Consider the following 15,564-nt stretch of genomic DNA (forward strand, 5'->3'; position numbering starts at 1 on the left):
TGCACAGGGACGGATCCTGTGCCTGGACGTTCCCGCGAGCCTGGCTCGGTCAGCCCCAGTGGCACATGTGTCCCTCGCTCCTTGGGCATCCCAAAAGCCGCAGCTCGGCCGCCACAGGGCTGCCACAAGCTCTCCGGACTGGGCAACCACGCGGCCACGGGCCAGGCTCGCAGCCAGCTGCCCTTGGTGCCAAATCCCACGGTCGGGGCACCGAGCCGACATGGTGCCCGTGGGCACCCCTCTGCCCCCGCGGCGTCTGGGGCTTGCTGGGGAGCTGGGCTGCTGCAGGCTTCGGCCCCGGTGCCCCACGCCAGCTTGGCGAGGTGCCCCGATGCCCGGATCCAGCCCGGACCTGGGGCAGGGACACTGGGACAAGGGCTGCCCGCACCAGCCAGCGCTGCTGAAGGTCGGAGAGGAGGATTAAATTAAGGAGCCGCGAGCTCCTTCCCTGCCTAACGACTTGCTTGGCATTTAGTGCCACCGTGCCCACCCGGGGGACAGGCAGGACAAGGCAAGCCGGGTGTAAATCAGATGGGCATTTCCATGTGGGTGCAGCAAGCAGGCACCCAGGGTGTGCTGGAGCCGGGCCCCGCCAGCGAGGAGAGGAGAGGGACCCCCGGTGCAGGTCTGGCAGTGTCTGGGTGCCTCTGAGCTCCTGCAAACTCGTGGCACTGGTAGGGCACTGGAGCAGGCTGAGCCCACGGGCACTGGCACTGCTTTGGTGCCGGCTCACGGTGCGGAGAGCCGTGGCAGGAATTCAGCTCGCGCACACAAGAAAGCAAAGCCCTACCCCACAGAAAAAACCCAAAGCCGTGATTGAAAGCGCACTTGAAAGCTGCTGGGGAATATGAATGTGTCTTTGAAGTAAAAGGGCTTCCATTTGTTAAGCAGAAAATGGAGCTGTGTGTTTCGATTTATGGTTTTACTTAGCAAATAAAACAGGAGAGGAGTAAGTGTTTATGTCTCGCTCCGCTCCCAGCCCCTCCGCCCCCTTCGCCCCCCGAGTTAAAAGCTCGGTGATTCTGAAACGCTGCGAAGGCAGCCAGGAATAAAGCAAAGCAAGCAGCTCAGATAAACCCTGGACAGGCTAAGCTGTTGTCGATAGGCTTGTGAAATGGCTCAGGGGGGGAAAAACGGCCAGTGGAGGGGTCTGGGGGCCCTGGCTAGGACAGGGGGACGGGGAGGTGGCCGCCAGCATCCCCATGCCCAGTGCTGCTGAGTGATGGTCCTGCCCATGATGAAGTGGTCCCGATGCTGTGGGGCTGGCAGGCTGTGGGGTTCACGGGGCCAGTGTGGGGCAGCTCATGGTTCTCACTCCCTCTCCCTTCTCTCTCCGCAGACGATGTCTCCCCGTACTTTAAGACGGAGCCGGTGCGGAGCCAGGTCCACCTGGAGGGGAACCGCCTGGTCCTGACGTGCATGGCGGAGGGCAGCTGGCCCCTCGAGTTCAAGTGGCTGCACAACAGCCAGGAGCTGACCAAGTTCTCCCTGGAGTACCGGTGAGTCCCCGCCACCGCGTTGGCCGCCGAGCATCCGGGACCAATCCTGCCCGGCACGCCAGTCCCTGCCGGCAGCCGCTGCGGCACGGCAGGCATTGCTGGTCCCTCTACGAGGGGATGCCATCCCGGGGAGGCGGGCGGCGCGGAGGCAGCAGTTAGCGTGCCGGGAGCTGCCGCCTCTGTTTGGAGAGCAAACGGTGGATTTAAGCAGGTCAACATTGGGGAGGAGGCATTTGCACAGAGTGGGATTAACACCGGGCCGCAGATCACGGCCGGCTCGTGGCTCCCCGAGAATGGCCCGACCGGGGGCAGGAGGAAGAAAGGGCAGTGTGAGACAATCCCTGGGTTCGGGCATCCAGCCCCGTGCGCCCGTTAATCTTGCCACAGAGCAGCCGGCCCCACGTCACTGCCCGCTTGGAGCTCACCTTTAAAGCAAGCTGGGCACCTCTCGCCATCTCTTCTGTCTGTGTGTGTCATCCTCTCTGTTTTAATCAATAATTCAGCCCGAGACAAGCCGTTCCCCGTTTAAAGGCATTGAATCCAAAGGCTTCGTGTTGCTGTAGCAACGCGGGGCTGCTCCGGGGTGCCAGGAACGCAGACAATGTGGCTGGGTGACGTCCCCCCCCCCGGCACCGTGTGCCGTGCTGGGTCCCCTCCCCAGCGCGGTGCCGTGCTGGGTGCTGGAGCAGTGGCCATCCTTGGGGACCCTGGGGGCTGTGCCCCACTAAGCCGTGGTGGCTGCAGCTCTGCGATGCCCCTGATGCCCCAGGCTCGGTGCTGCGTGTTTGCGTCAGTGCTGGGTGCCCCGTGGGACGGGTCCCTTGTCCCTAGCCCCGGTGTCGAAGCTCAGAGACCTGTTGAGCCCTGCGATTCCCACAGCTCACGCCTGTCAGGAGTCACGCTGGCTGCAGCGGGAACAATGCAAAATGTCAACCCTTAAAGGGGATTGTGGGGACGGTGGTGACAGCAGGGCGGGGGGACGCGGAGCCCGTGCAGGGGCTCCTCCAGGGCAGCCGCACAGCGCTGGGGCAGAGCCACCCACCCCAGGCAGGAGAAGGGTGTCAGGACCCCGACCCTGGGCTCTGCTCTACCCTCGGAGTGGGTCGGGGTGCCTGGGGTCACCTCCAAACCCAGAACGGGGACTCCTGGCTTCCTTTCCTGGCTCTGCTCCTGTGTTTGCTCTGTGCCTCAGTTTACCCTTCTGTAGGAAAGGGGCCAGCGCTCGTATCTCTGCTCGGGGATGCCTGGCAGCTCTGGAGCCCTGCGTCCCCGTGTCCCTGCGCCAAGGTGACTCCCTTTCCCCGGAGCCCCTGGCCCCGGCTCCAGCATCCAGCCAGAAAGGATTAAAGAAGGAAGTGAGAAAATAAACAAAAACGTGGGGAAAACCCAAACAAACGCAGGCGCAGCTAATGAAGCAAACAGCCTCTATGCAAATCGCTGCCTGGCTTTAACCCGTCCTCTCCGCGGCGAGGATGCAACCTGCTGGCATCGGCTTCGTTCTGCCCGGCGTGCGCTGACTGTCCCTGGGTCTCCGCAGGGATTTCATGTGTTGAGATGAGAGTTTGGACGTCTTGCCTGGAATTGAAGGCTGCCGGTGAGGAAGGCGAAGTACCAAAATTAGTTATGATGGGCAGAAATGGAATTTTAATAGAGATGTCGGTGGCACGGAGCCAGCCTGCTCAGGCAGTGGGAAGGTAGTAATTAAAAGTTAACGAGTTTAGAAACAGAGTAATCCTTGGACAGGGGAGGGCTGGTGCTGATGGCCGGGGAGGCTCAGGGATGCTCCTGTCCGTGCGGGGGCCAGGAACGGTTGTGGGTGCATCGGCAGCGGGGGTGAGGGATGTGGGGTGCAGCCAGTCACCCCCAGCTCGGGGCTGGCACGTGCTCCCCCGGCGTGTCCCCACTCTGGGGACAGGAGGGACCTTCCCCGGGGCCTGGCTGTGCCCGTGACAGGACGCACCGTGCTTTGCAGCAGGGCCATGTGCTGCAGCGGGGCCGTGCCCAGGGAGCCGGCCGGGCTTTGTGGCATCACCTTGCGGTTCCCGGCCAGGACGGCGTGTCACCGAGCATTTCGGCGTCCTCGCCGCTCCTCCCCAAATCCTCTCCTGTGGCTGAGCATCCCGTCGGCATCGCCGGCTGCTATCGCCCTTGTGAATTTTACCCATTTTTCTGGGGGCTGTGGGCTGGGGCTCGTGTCCCCTCGGCCCCGTGCTAACCGTGAGCTGCTCTGGTTCATCCTCATCCGTTGGTCGGCCAAGCTCGCACCGCGTTTTAAGGGAAGGAGCCGCTCTCCCAGTTTGGCAGCGTGTTTCCATGGCGACCGCCCTTTCCTTCCCGCAGCGATTCAGCCGCCAGCTTGCCACCGGAGCGACTTGTTGGCGTGCGGCGAAGGGCAGGTGGGGAACGGGCTCGGCAGGTCCCCGGCTCCGAGCTGGCGAGGGCCAAGGCAGTGCTTCTGCGTGCGGGTGGAGCCGACCCCTCCGGAGCATCCCTGGGGACTGCGGGGGGATCGGGGACCAGCTTGGCTCCATGTGCACGTGGAGCCGACCTCCCTCAGGAGCATCCCTGGGTATCAAGTGTGATCAGGGATCGCAGGGGGATTGGGGACCGGCCTGGCTCTGTGTGTGCACATGGACCCGTCCCCCCCCCGGCAGCATCCCCGGGGACTGGGGGGGATCAGGGACCAGCCTGTCTTCACCCACTTGCTGCCTCCGTTGGCTGCCGCTGGTGTGGGGTGCGTGGGGACAGCTCTCCCATGGGACCCCAGCTGCCTCCCGCGCCCGGGGACCCCGCAGCAAATCCCCGTCCCCTCCGATGTCCGTTGTGGCCTTCGTTAAGGTGAGGGCAGGGCGGGCGGGCGGTGGAGGCTTGCTGGCGTGCTCCGCTCCCGTGCCCTGGCACGCTGGCACTGTGCTCTCCAGGGCCAGCTCTGTTTTTTCCGTGCATAATCTCACCAGTGCCGGGCTCTCCTGCGAGCTCTCCGGAGCCTGACTTCTTCTCGTACGAGGAATCATAACATGCAAATCAGGCAGCTTGATGTCTTTAATGAAATCCTCGGAAGGAAAGCGCTTCTCTGGTGAATTGAAGATATTTATTTCTCATACAAGAAATTTAACATGCAGATTAGTTGGGTCTGGTAATTTATCACATGAGATTGTCCTATTAAGGGTTGCATCGAGTCTTGCTGCCTTCGGAAATTACCTTACACATAGATTACCTCTGGACAGACTCCCATCCGTAGAGATGCATCTTGTATCTACTAAATCAGCCCTCTTTCCTCTCCCCGCGTCCCTCCGCAGCTGGTGTGGGAGCCCAGCAGCTACTAAAGGATCCTCCGCCTCTTCCCAAGAGCCCAGCTCCCCTTTGCTGGGAGCTCGGAACCCGGGAAAGTGTAATTACGTCTCCGACACTTGCTGGCTTCGCCGCCGCGGTGCTCACCGCAGCGAAACAACATTGGCACGACTCATCCTCCCGGCCCTGCCCTGGGTTTCTCGGGCAAACCGCAGCCCCAAGACCCCGCAAGCCCCAGGGCTGGTTTCCAGCACGTGGTGTCCCCGTCTGCTCCCGTGCGTGGGGAGGGTTGGCAGGAGCTGCCCTGCGTGGGCTCACCGAGGAGGGGCAGATTCGGGGCTGTTTCGATCCCCCCTCGCTGGGTTGGGATGTTTTGGGGTCCATGCCCCCCAGGGATGCAGGGAACATGGCATGCTGCACCTGCGGGACCCCACCAAGCCTTTATGGCCTTTGAGGGCCCCAGATGTTTGATACCTGTACATTGTTCCCAAATTATGTAAAACACAGAGCCAGGACCCTCTCAAAAACACAGACCTGGGGACAAACGGGGCAGATCACCCCTGGCTCCCTGCTGGGACCCCAACCTGTGACGCTGCTCGCTGGGAGCGCGTCCCTGCTCTGGCTGGACCAGCTCTTTGCCAGCCCAGGTGTGAAGCACAGCCCTCTCCCCTGGGGACCTGATTGCCATTCAATAATTTAATTAATGGAAGCTGATGAACATCAGAGGGATTAGCCAGGCTCAGTGGGAGCCCAGCAGTGAGCTCCTGGTGCCTGTGGCTCCAGCCTGGCCGGCTTCGTGTTTGGCATTGCTGCGTGGCAGCGTGGGTTGCTCCCGGCAAAGCCCCTGGGAGTGCCGGTGAGGCGGCACCGAACGGGTAACGGGCAGCACGGGGTGGGCTTTGCTGGTGATGCTGGTGCTGTGAAGCCTCCTGCCTTTCCCTGTGCTTTGTTTGGCTTTGAGGGGGACACGGGGAGGTTGGCTTGAGCAAGCGGCAGCGATGGCCGGGCGCAGGGCAGCGGTGCCTGGTAGCCACGCGGGCATCGGGGCTGGCAGGAGGCATGTGGGGGGAAGGCGATGGAGGGGATCTCCTTGCTGGGGCCTTACGTGGGCTCAGGCAGCCAAGGGAAGGAGACGGGCGGAAGGCTCTCAGACCCAAAGATGTCACCTGAGCTGGGCGGCGGCGGTGGCCGATCTCCCGGTGAGGGACGCGCTGGAGCCCTCCGGATGCTGCAACACGGATTGAGGCTTGTGCACTCGCTCCCCTCCCTGCTCCGCAGATTAATACATGGGCATTAATCATTAAACGGCTCATTGTTCTGGCAGGGCCAATTGAGGTGGCGATTTACAGGGCTGCCGGCGCCTGCCGAATTCCCCTGACCAAAGGAAAACACTTCTGGCAAGCGGAGAGGCGACGGCTCTGGCCACGTGTGTCAAAACAGAGCCCTTTCCAATCAGGAGCTAACTGAGATCCAGTAATACAGCTACCAGGGGCTGATGAAATACCAGGAGGGTTATTTAAAAACGTGTTGAGCGGAAGCCCAGTGCCGCGGCTGGGTGCGGGTGGAGGTGCTGGGACGCGTGGCTCAGATGCTGGGAGTCGTTAAACCTTTGCTAAGTGTGTTTTAATGCTCACTTGACATTTCATTATCGCACAGTAACTATTCAAATACATGTCCCCTCTAGAATTAATTAGTCGTTATACAGGATATTAATCAAAGGGGACTGTGCCAATGCGCTCATATCCAAAATCCAATCCAGCTGTTGCTGTTACTGGGCGGCATTGGAAGAACCACACAGATTTCTGCACTCTTCTGGCTTTCAATTTGATGGATCAAATGCTTTGGCTGATGCTTTTCCCAGCCCCTCTCCACCCCCTCAATCTAATAATAATTTGGCAGCGTCAGCCCCACGCTTCTCAGCAACCCTACAATAATAGAGCCGCCAGCATCAGCCAAGGCTGGGCCATCGCTCTGCCGGAGCGCAGGGGCCTCGCGGCACCATGAGCAACCCTACAATAACAAGGCGGCGCGCGCAGCCCGGTGTGCCGAGTGTATCGGTGCTACCGGTGCCTTGCCGGGGTTGCACCGCGAGGGGGGTTATGGCTGATCGCGGTGCTGTGCCCTTGCCTCGCCTTGCTGCGATGGAGCTGCTGGGTGGATGGGTGGGGAGGTCGTCGTTCCCGACATGCAGCCCATCCATCTGTCAGGTCGATCCGGTGCCAAAGCCTTCTGCTGGCCGGCTGCTTCTGCAAACCAGCCGGTCCCCCGGCACGGAGCTCCTGGCTCCGGAGCCCCCTCCTGACCCCGGGGCCGAGCGTGGCACAGCCACTTCCTGACCGAGCCTGGAGACCGCTGCTGTTTTTCCATCAGTGCATTTTTTTGAAGCGTGGGTCGCTCCTCGCTTCCAAAGTGCTTTCCCCACAGACAATGTCCTGTCAACCTCCTTCTTTAAAAACAAACCAAACAAGCCCCTGAAACAGCGGAGTCAGCAGCAAGGGCTGTGCCGGGAGCACGGCCAGACCTCCGTCCCGGCTCGAGCGGTGCAAAATGCGCCTCTGGGCTGGTGGATGGGCAAAGCGACCCGGTTGGGGCAGTGCCCGCGGGCACCGGACTGCAGGATCGGTCCCAAGCGGAGGAGCCACTTGCTTGCACGGAGGAGCCGGGAGCTCCTGGCCATGGAGGAGTAGCCGTGGCCATGGCTCGTGGCCGCTCCTGCTTGCTCGAACGGGGGGGGGGCTGTGTGGGGTGCGGGGCTGCACGCTTCACCCCTCCTCCTGCCCGCAGCACGTCCCGCTGCAAGGGGGTGAAATCGGTTACCGTCCCCTTACAGCCAGGCGTGATGGGGAAGGAAATCAAATCAGAGCGATCTTGGCTAAAAGCCTCCATGGAAGCCGAGCGAACAAAGTCTCTGCTCGTATTTGGTTAATGACTGCTGGCCAGGCTGCGCCTGGTAATTGATTTCCTTTCTCTGGGCTATTTTCAGCCGCTTAGGTGTGTGCAAAAGCTCAGCTCCTTAATAGCTCCTCCAGCTCCGGTGGCGCGGGGACGAGGTCCTGGTAACTGGGGCTGCAGGGGTGTCCCCGTCGGGGGGGCGAAGGCTGCCCGTGCCCATGGAGGTGTCCCAGCCCCCGGCTCCCAGCGCCGGGGGACAAGGCGCTGCAGCGGGGCTGGGCGTCAGCGGGTGTTTCGTGCGTGGGTGCGTGTGAGCCCCAAGGGTGGGGAAGGTTTGGGTCCCGCAGGGCAGCTCACGGGCTGCGCCGGGGTCTTTGCACCGGCTCCTTCCCGGGACGAGGGTTCGGAGGGGATGTGGCAGCGAGGACGTGGCAGGGGGTGCACAGGGGGGTCTGTCTGCGGGGACCGTGCGTGCCCCTCGGCAGGTGAGCATCAGCGAGCGTCCGTCCGTCTGTCCATCCCCGTGCAAGTGTGTGTTTGGGAGTCACGGTGTGTGCGTGTGATTTATTAACGAGGACACCGCAAGGAGAGCGGGCCCATTATTCCTGGTGTCCGCATCAGTTCCTGACAGCTCCGCGGAATTGAAATATCTTATTTAAAGCCTCTGGGGATCATTTTTAAATATCAGCCATGACACTCAAGGACTCATTCCCAAAGGGCATCCTCCCTTCTCCCGCGGGGATGGCCGACCCCCGGCACTTCACGTGGGTGGGTGGCAGCAGGTTTGATGCCAGCCCCGCTGTGCCCATCCCAGCTCGGTGGTGCCACCGGGCGAGGCGGGAGCCCCGTGTCCCCGGCACCATCTCCTGCGCCGGGGAAGGTGGGCACAGGGGCTCGCCGTGCTTCCCGGCAGAGGGAACGTGCTCCTCGTGTCTTATGAAAGTTTAATTTACGCTCACTTATCAAAAGAACAAACAAAGCTCTGCTGAAACAGCCCGCGGCATGTTTTAATGCAAGATTAGATTTTGGGCAAGGAGGGCTGAGCTTGCTTATTTATTCCCTTACTGCTTTATCTCGGAGCGCTTCCCATCGGGGAAGGTGATGCTGCGGTGCCTGCCCGTCCACCCCAGGGTCACCAGCCTGTGAGACCGTGGGGGGGGTCCAGCCCATTTTGGGGGGTGATGGAGCAGGAGTGCCTGCATCCCTCCGGGGGTGGGGACTGCTCGGGGGGGTCTGGTGGCAGCGGGGTCTGGCTTGGGGACGGGGGCGACGCTCGGGACGGTGGGTGAGTCCAGACGTGGTTATTTCCTTTATCTGCTTATCAGCTGATGGTGCTGGCGGCTGATAAGAGCAGCGGCTGGGCGCTGGGGATGATAAGGTGGCTCAGCACCGGCTAATCAGAGCGGTGCTGGCTCAGCCGCATGCAGGGCCGAGGTGGAGTGACACCGGCAGACCCTGGCATGCCCCTGCCACGCACTGTGGGGCTCGGCGCAGGGGTCAGGCCAGTGGGTGCCAGGTCCCCGGCAGCCGCCTCCGCTTTTGATGACTCGAAGCCCCTTGCCCAGTGCCTCCCGCTCACCGCGGTGAGTCACTGTCCACCCCCCGCACCGGGCGGGTGACGGCCACTGGCTCATGCCACGTGCGTGGCGTGGTGAAAGCACCTCCTGTGTGCGTGGCCCCAAGTCCTTCTGTGGCAGCGAGGGACACCGCCTTGTCTCCCCAGCATGCATGTGTGCGCACACATATGTGCTTGCACAGACGTGCACATGTGTGCACACACGCCTCCAGCAGCTGCTCCCTGGGGAAGGAGCTGGCACCCGGTGCAGGGGTTGCTGCCCAGCAGTAAATGGGGGGCTGATGTAGGACCTGCAGCCTCTTCTGGGGGCTGTGACGGTCACTTGGCTGTCCCTCCCTGCCACTGGGGTGGATGGCGGTCGGTCACGGCATGCGTTGAGGTGCCTCCTCTCCCGCAGGTACATGATCACATCGCTGGACCGCACGCACGCCGGCTTCTACCGCTGCATCGTCCGCAACCGGATGGGAGCCCTGCTACAGCGCCAGACCGAGGTGCAGGTGGCCTGTAAGTGACAGCCCCGCTCGGCGGGGGACTGGCTGGGGACACCCAGCCCCATGGTGCTGCGGGACGGCTCGGGCATTGGTGCAGCCCATGGCCAGCACACGAGTCCGGAGCATCCCTGGGGCGACGCTGGCAGGGACTGGGCTGTTGCTGCCTCTGCTGCTCCCGCTGCCCGGTCAGGCCGCGGTGGCTGGGGGTGCAGGGGGGCACCCCACGGACAGGGAAGAGCGCGGGGTGCGGGCAGAGAGCACCGGGGCCAGGAAACCCACAGCACCGTGTCCGGGCAGGCATCCCCGGCTTGCTGGAGGGGTGAAACGCTTTTGCAGTGTGAAAGCAGCCCCGCTCCTCCCCAGCTGCGTGGAGCACGTAAAGCAAACACCGTTTATAATCGTTACTGAAAGCAAACAGGAGCGCGCGGGGCTGGGCGGCTGCATCCGTCAGCGTGGGAGCAGGGGCAGCCGGGCTGGTGGCTCGGCACGGATCCTGCGAACAAGCAGAGCTGAACAGGATGGGTCAGACCTCGGGGCTCTGTGCTGAGGGGTGAGGCAGAGGCTCCACGGTGAGTTTAAGCAGGGCAGGAGGGTGCTGGGGCCCGGGACGCTGACTCTGTGCCATGGGGGACTTGCCCCTCTCTGTCACCGCTTCCCTCTGGGATGCCCCCGGTCCCATCCCTTAAACACCTTCCTGAGGAGCAATGACAAATCAGGGAGCTAATGAGAAATTAATAAGGCAGCTGTGCTAACAACTAATGCTAATGGCAAAGTCGTTAAAAAAAGATTCTTTACATGTTTTTAATTACAGCAATTAAGGGAAGTCAATAAAAATCCCCTGCCCCCCTTCTTCACGCATCCTGCTTCACTCTGCTTTCCTCAACCGCTGTGCACTTCCAGCCTGCGAACGGCCGGGCAGGACAGAGGCAGCGGGTGCCCCAGCCTTGCCCGCAGAGCCAAGGTTGTGCCGGGATGCTCCCGGCGCTGCGCCATGGGTTGGGGCAGGGAGAGATGTCGGGGAGCGCTGGGGCTGAGCCCTCCTCGCTGCGGCTGCACCCCATCCTCGGTGGGGGAGGCATGGGCAGGGGTCCCTGGTCTGGCGTGCAGGCAACGGGGCTGTGCGGCTCCAGGTACTGCAGGGACGGATCCTGGTGTGAGCGCAGCCCCGGGCATGCAGGAGCAGCCCGTGGGGTCTGAGCTACCCCACCACCGTCCCACGGCCTGTGCCAGCCGAGCTGCCCCAGCCGAGGAGGGGAGCAGAGAGCAGACCCCAAGGCAGCCCCTCGGGAAGCCCATCCCCATAGCCTCCAGCCTGCTCCCCGGCCGGACCCTGCTGGGTCCCCGGGCACGTTGCCGGTGCCTCCCCAGCCCCTGACGCTGTTCTCCCGCCCATTTTGCAGACATGGGGAGCTTCGAGGACAGCGAGACGCAGCAGAGCGTGTCCCACGGGGAGGCGGCCGTCATCCGCGCGCCCCGCATCGCCAGCTTCCCCCAGCCCCAGGTCACCTGGTTTCGTGACGGCCGGAAGATCTCCCCCAGCAGCCGCATGTGAGTACCCCCAGCACCCCCCCAGCACCCCCCCAGCATCCGCAGGGGCTGCGTTTCCCTCGGCTGCCGTTGTCCTTGCAATAACAGACGTCTTGAGCACATCGCGCTAAAACCCAGAGACAGGCTTGGCGACTGATGGCTCTGTTTGTCATTGGGGAAATGAATTTTTTAAAAAAATGAAAATAAGAGGCAGGAAGGTGGGCGAAAGGGACACGGCACGTGCCGGGGCGGTAGCCGACGTGACGGAGCCGGGCATGGCACACACGCGTGTGCAAGCGTCCCCATGGGGCTGCAGCAGGCCCTGGCGCCGCTGGAGCAGCGAGCCCGGCACTGGCAGAGGCAGCGTGCGGGAATTGAATTTGTAACCCACATTATGCAGGAATTGAACTGGTCTCCTTTCTATTTGCAAAGCAGGATTGAGGAGATAAAACTGCTTTATCTCATATTTAATGGTAAAAATGTATTCCCCAAACCATTTTATGTTTCCAGCAGATTAGATAGTTCCATAAAAAAAAAAAAAAGTCCTATTAATCTGCGCCATCCGATGTGCTCTGCTTGGCACGGGGGGGTCTGGGGCTCGGTCCCGGCACGGTCCCGGCTCTTGCTTGGGGCCGGTGGCTGAGCCGAGCCCCTGTCCCGGGGCCGGTGCCTGGGGCAGGCGGGAGGAAGGCTGGGGGTCGTGCCCGTCCCATGTGGGTGTCCCAGGGCCAGTGTGGGTGCTGGGTGGGGGAATGAGGGTCCCAGCTCGCTGCGTCAGTGTCCCCATTGGGTTCGCATCCCCATCTCGCACCGCCCGCTCGCCCCCGCAGTGCCATCACGCTGGAGAACACCCTCGTCATCCTCTCCACGGTGGCCCCGGACGCGGGACGTTACTACGTGCAGGCGGTGAACGACAAGAACGGGGACAACAAGACAAGCCAGCCCATCACGCTGACCGTGGCCAGTGAGTGCGGGGGGCATTACCCCCCGGCCCCGCTCCCCCTGCGCCGCCTGGCTCGCCCCCAAGTTTAATTTGCAGTAAATCTCTTTGGAGGCTCCGGCTTCTGCTGACTTAACAGTTCAGCCGCCTCAAAATTTATTTAGGCACTTTGGGCTGTGCTGCAGGCGCTAATTGTACCACGGGCAGAGCCCCCCGCTCCGTCCCCCCGCCGGGGCTGGATCTGGCCGTGCCCTGGGACTGGGCTGCGGGGTGGGATGGTGCAACGTAGCCCCAACGGGAGCAGCTTTGCTGCCGGACACCCTGCCCCGCTCCTGCCCGTGTTCTCCTCTCAGCCCACGCTACTCCGGATCAGCCCCTGGCTGGGGGAAACCCCGGTGGCCCTGTCCCTCCGGTCCCCTTGGACCCTGCAGGACCTGGCCGAGGGTCCCCCGGCCCCCGTTCAGGTGGTAACAGCCCATCCCAGGGGAGATGCCCCAAAGTGGCACCAGTCCTCCCGGTACTCTCATCCCATCTCCCCTCCTGCTGCTCTGCAGGGGGGGTTATCCCTTTCCGCGGAGGGCTCTGCCCGTCCCCCTTCCCCTCCTGCCCCATTAATCTGTTTTTCTGTACCTCGGCGTCCTGGTGCGCAATAAACAACCCGGAGCCCATGTTTATGGATTCAGCTATATCAGCAGCTTTCAAGCCGATCGCATTTTTACAGCGCCTACATGAGGGTTTTTTATTGTTGCAATCATTTTGCTTTATATACTCCCCTTCTCCCTCCTCCCTGCCAGCCGGTGCTGCCGCACAGGCTGGGGGCCGGGCTGATGCCTTGGGGTGCCACGGGAGGAGAGGGCTTAGGGAGAGCTGTGAAGGCACCCTGATGCCAAGGTGATGGGCTGGACCTGCCCGTCCTTCCCACGGGAGAGCAGAGCCCTTTGGTCCCTGCCACCTTTGTCTTCTCCATGCCAGGCAGAGCGGGCACGGGGCTTTGGGTGCCCCATCGGCCTCGCTGGGGGCTGGGCTGAGCAGGGGGCAGGGGGTGCTGATGGCTGTCCCTCTGGCCTCCTTCTCCCCAGACGTGGGTGGCCCGGCTGATCCCATCGCACCCACCATCATTGTCCCACCCAGGAACACCAGCGTGGTAGCAGGGACCTCGGAGGTGACCATGGAGTGCGTGGCCAACGCCAGGCAAGTAGCGGCGGGGCAGACGGGACGGGGATGGGTCATCTCCCCGTTGGCATCGCCCGGCCTCAGGGCTGGGTGCCCCCAGCTCACCCCCACGTCCCTTCCCACCGGGGCTCCTGGGGGATGGAGGGAGGTGGGGATTTGGCGGGGTCCAGGGGGGCTGGGGCTGGCTCTCGACGTACTCCTGGCCCCCCCAGGCCGCTGATCAAGCTGCACATCATCTGGAAGAAGGACGGGGTGCCCGTCTCCAGCGGCATCAGCGACTACAGCCGCCGGCTCACCATCCTCAACCCCGCGCTGAGCGACAGCGGCTACTACGAGTGCGAGGCCGTGCTCCGCAGCAGCAGCGTGCCCGCCGTGGCCGAGGGCGCCTACCTCTCCGTCCTGGGTGAGGCCCTGGCCGCGGGCAGCTCAAACCGCACGTGCAATGAGTTGGGGTGGTCTCAGCCCCGGGGCTGAGATGGGAAGTGACAGGCAGGAGTCACTGGGGGTGGTTTGGTGGTGGGTCTGGAAGACCCCAGCTCTAACGCAACCCCCTGCCCATCGCTGAGCTTCCCTTTGCAGAGCCACCGCAGTTCGTCAGGGAACCGGAGAGGCACATCACGGCCGAGATGGAGAAGGTGGTGGCCATCCCCTGCCAAGCCAAAGGTAAGCCACTCGCCAGCCGCCCTCCCCACGCCGCCGCGGCCCCGTGCCTGACATGGCCCCGGCTCTTGCAGGCGTGCCCCCCCCCGAGATGGCCTGGTACAAGGACGCTGCCCTCATCCACCTGGAGAAGCTGTCCCGCTTCCAGCTCCTGGCAGACGGCAGCCTGCAGATCAGCGGGCTGGTCCCTGACGACACCGGCATGTTCCAGTGCTTCGCCCGCAATGCGGCTGGCGAGGTGCAGACCACCACGTACCTGGCCGTGACCAGTAGGTGCCAGCCACCCCCGCCCCGGAGCCTGGGGTGCCCTGCCTGGGCAGTGGGTGGGAGGTGTCTGGGACCCCTCAGCTGGGCTCCACGGGGGGGCTCGGGGACCCCGGGAAACCCTGCCGTGGCGGATGGGACCCCCCATGCCTCGGGAGTGGGTCAGCTTTAGGCTGGGCACTGGGAAGGGCTTCAGGGGGGGCTGTGCATCTCTCTGCCCCGCAGGCATCGCCCCCAACATCACCAGGGGTCCCCAGGACAGCACGGTGATTGACGGCATGTCCGTAATCCTCAACTGCGAGACCTCGGGGGCTCCGCGCCCGGCCATCACGTGGCAGAAAGGTAAAGGGGCTGGGGGCACTGGGGTGCTGGCAAGCCCTCCAAGCCCTCTGTCTGCCCGGCCCTGCCCGCATGGCCCCAGGGCGTCCTCTGTGAGCTCCGTGGCCACCGGGCTCAGTGGCCACCAGGCTTGGCCGATGGCTGGGGCGCTGGGAGCTGATGGGGCTCCCCCGTGTCACCCAGGGGAGCGGATCCTGGCCAGCGGCTCGGTGCAGCTCCCGCGCTTCACCCTGCTGGAGTCGGGCAGCCTGCTCGTCAGCCCCGCGCACCTCGCCGACGCCGGCACCTACACCTGCCTGGCCACCAACTCCCGCGGCGTGGACGAAGCCTCCGCCGACCTGGTGGTCTGGGGTAAGGCACACACCAGCACACACCAGCACACACCAGCACAGCCAGGCTCTGCCTGCCGGTGTGCACGGCGCGGGACGGACCCTGCCCGGCTCCACGGCCAGCCGGACGCTGCCTCCTACCATGCATGGTGCGGAACGGGGCTCTCTGGGGATGCCAGGGATGGGCACCGGCACGGGGCTGGTCGGTTCGGATGGGTCCAAACTTGGGCTGTCCCCTGCCGATGCCACCCCCCGCAGCCCTCCAGGCAGTGCCGGTGGCTCATCCTGTCCCCCCCCGCAGCAAGGACACGCATCACGGACCCACCGCAGGACCAGAGCGTCATCAAGGGGACCAAGGCCGTCATGAGCTGCGGGGTCACCCACGACCCCAGCGTGGACGTCAGGTAGGTCCGACGGGGCTGGGAGGGTTGAGGGGTCCGGGCACCCCCAGGCTGCCTGCCTGCCGTCACCGCTGCCTGCCTGCCTGGGGAGGGAGCAGGCAGATGGTGGGTGCCTCCGTCCCCAGCCCCGCGCTGGTGGTCCTGCAGTGCCACCTGGTGCCCTGCGCACGGGGAGCCCGGCG

At 63.5% G+C, this 15,564-nt stretch overlaps 1 protein-coding gene across 2 annotated transcripts in view; it reads left to right on the forward strand.

Moving 5' to 3' along the window:
- SDK2 (sidekick cell adhesion molecule 2) overlaps positions 1–15,564 on the forward strand; it is a 52,096-nt gene that overhangs the window by 20,477 nt on the left and 16,055 nt on the right. For both annotated transcript variants that reach the window (XM_072881248.1, XM_072881249.1), the window contains exons 2-12: positions 1,340–1,499; positions 9,656–9,762; positions 11,150–11,297; positions 12,107–12,240; positions 13,296–13,407; positions 13,602–13,792; positions 13,969–14,052; positions 14,124–14,318; positions 14,539–14,655; positions 14,836–15,003; positions 15,283–15,385. In XM_072881248.1, coding sequence (XP_072737349.1) covers positions 1,340–1,499; positions 9,656–9,762; positions 11,150–11,297; positions 12,107–12,240; positions 13,296–13,407; positions 13,602–13,792; positions 13,969–14,052; positions 14,124–14,318; positions 14,539–14,655; positions 14,836–15,003; positions 15,283–15,385 — 1,519 coding nt within the window. The remainder of the gene's footprint in view (positions 1–1,339; positions 1,500–9,655; positions 9,763–11,149; positions 11,298–12,106; positions 12,241–13,295; positions 13,408–13,601; positions 13,793–13,968; positions 14,053–14,123; positions 14,319–14,538; positions 14,656–14,835; positions 15,004–15,282; positions 15,386–15,564) is intronic.

The sequence above is a fragment of the Ciconia boyciana genome, chromosome 16, assembly GCF_034638445.1.
Source record: "Ciconia boyciana chromosome 16, ASM3463844v1, whole genome shotgun sequence".
NCBI lineage: Eukaryota > Metazoa > Chordata > Aves > Ciconiiformes > Ciconiidae > Ciconia > Ciconia boyciana.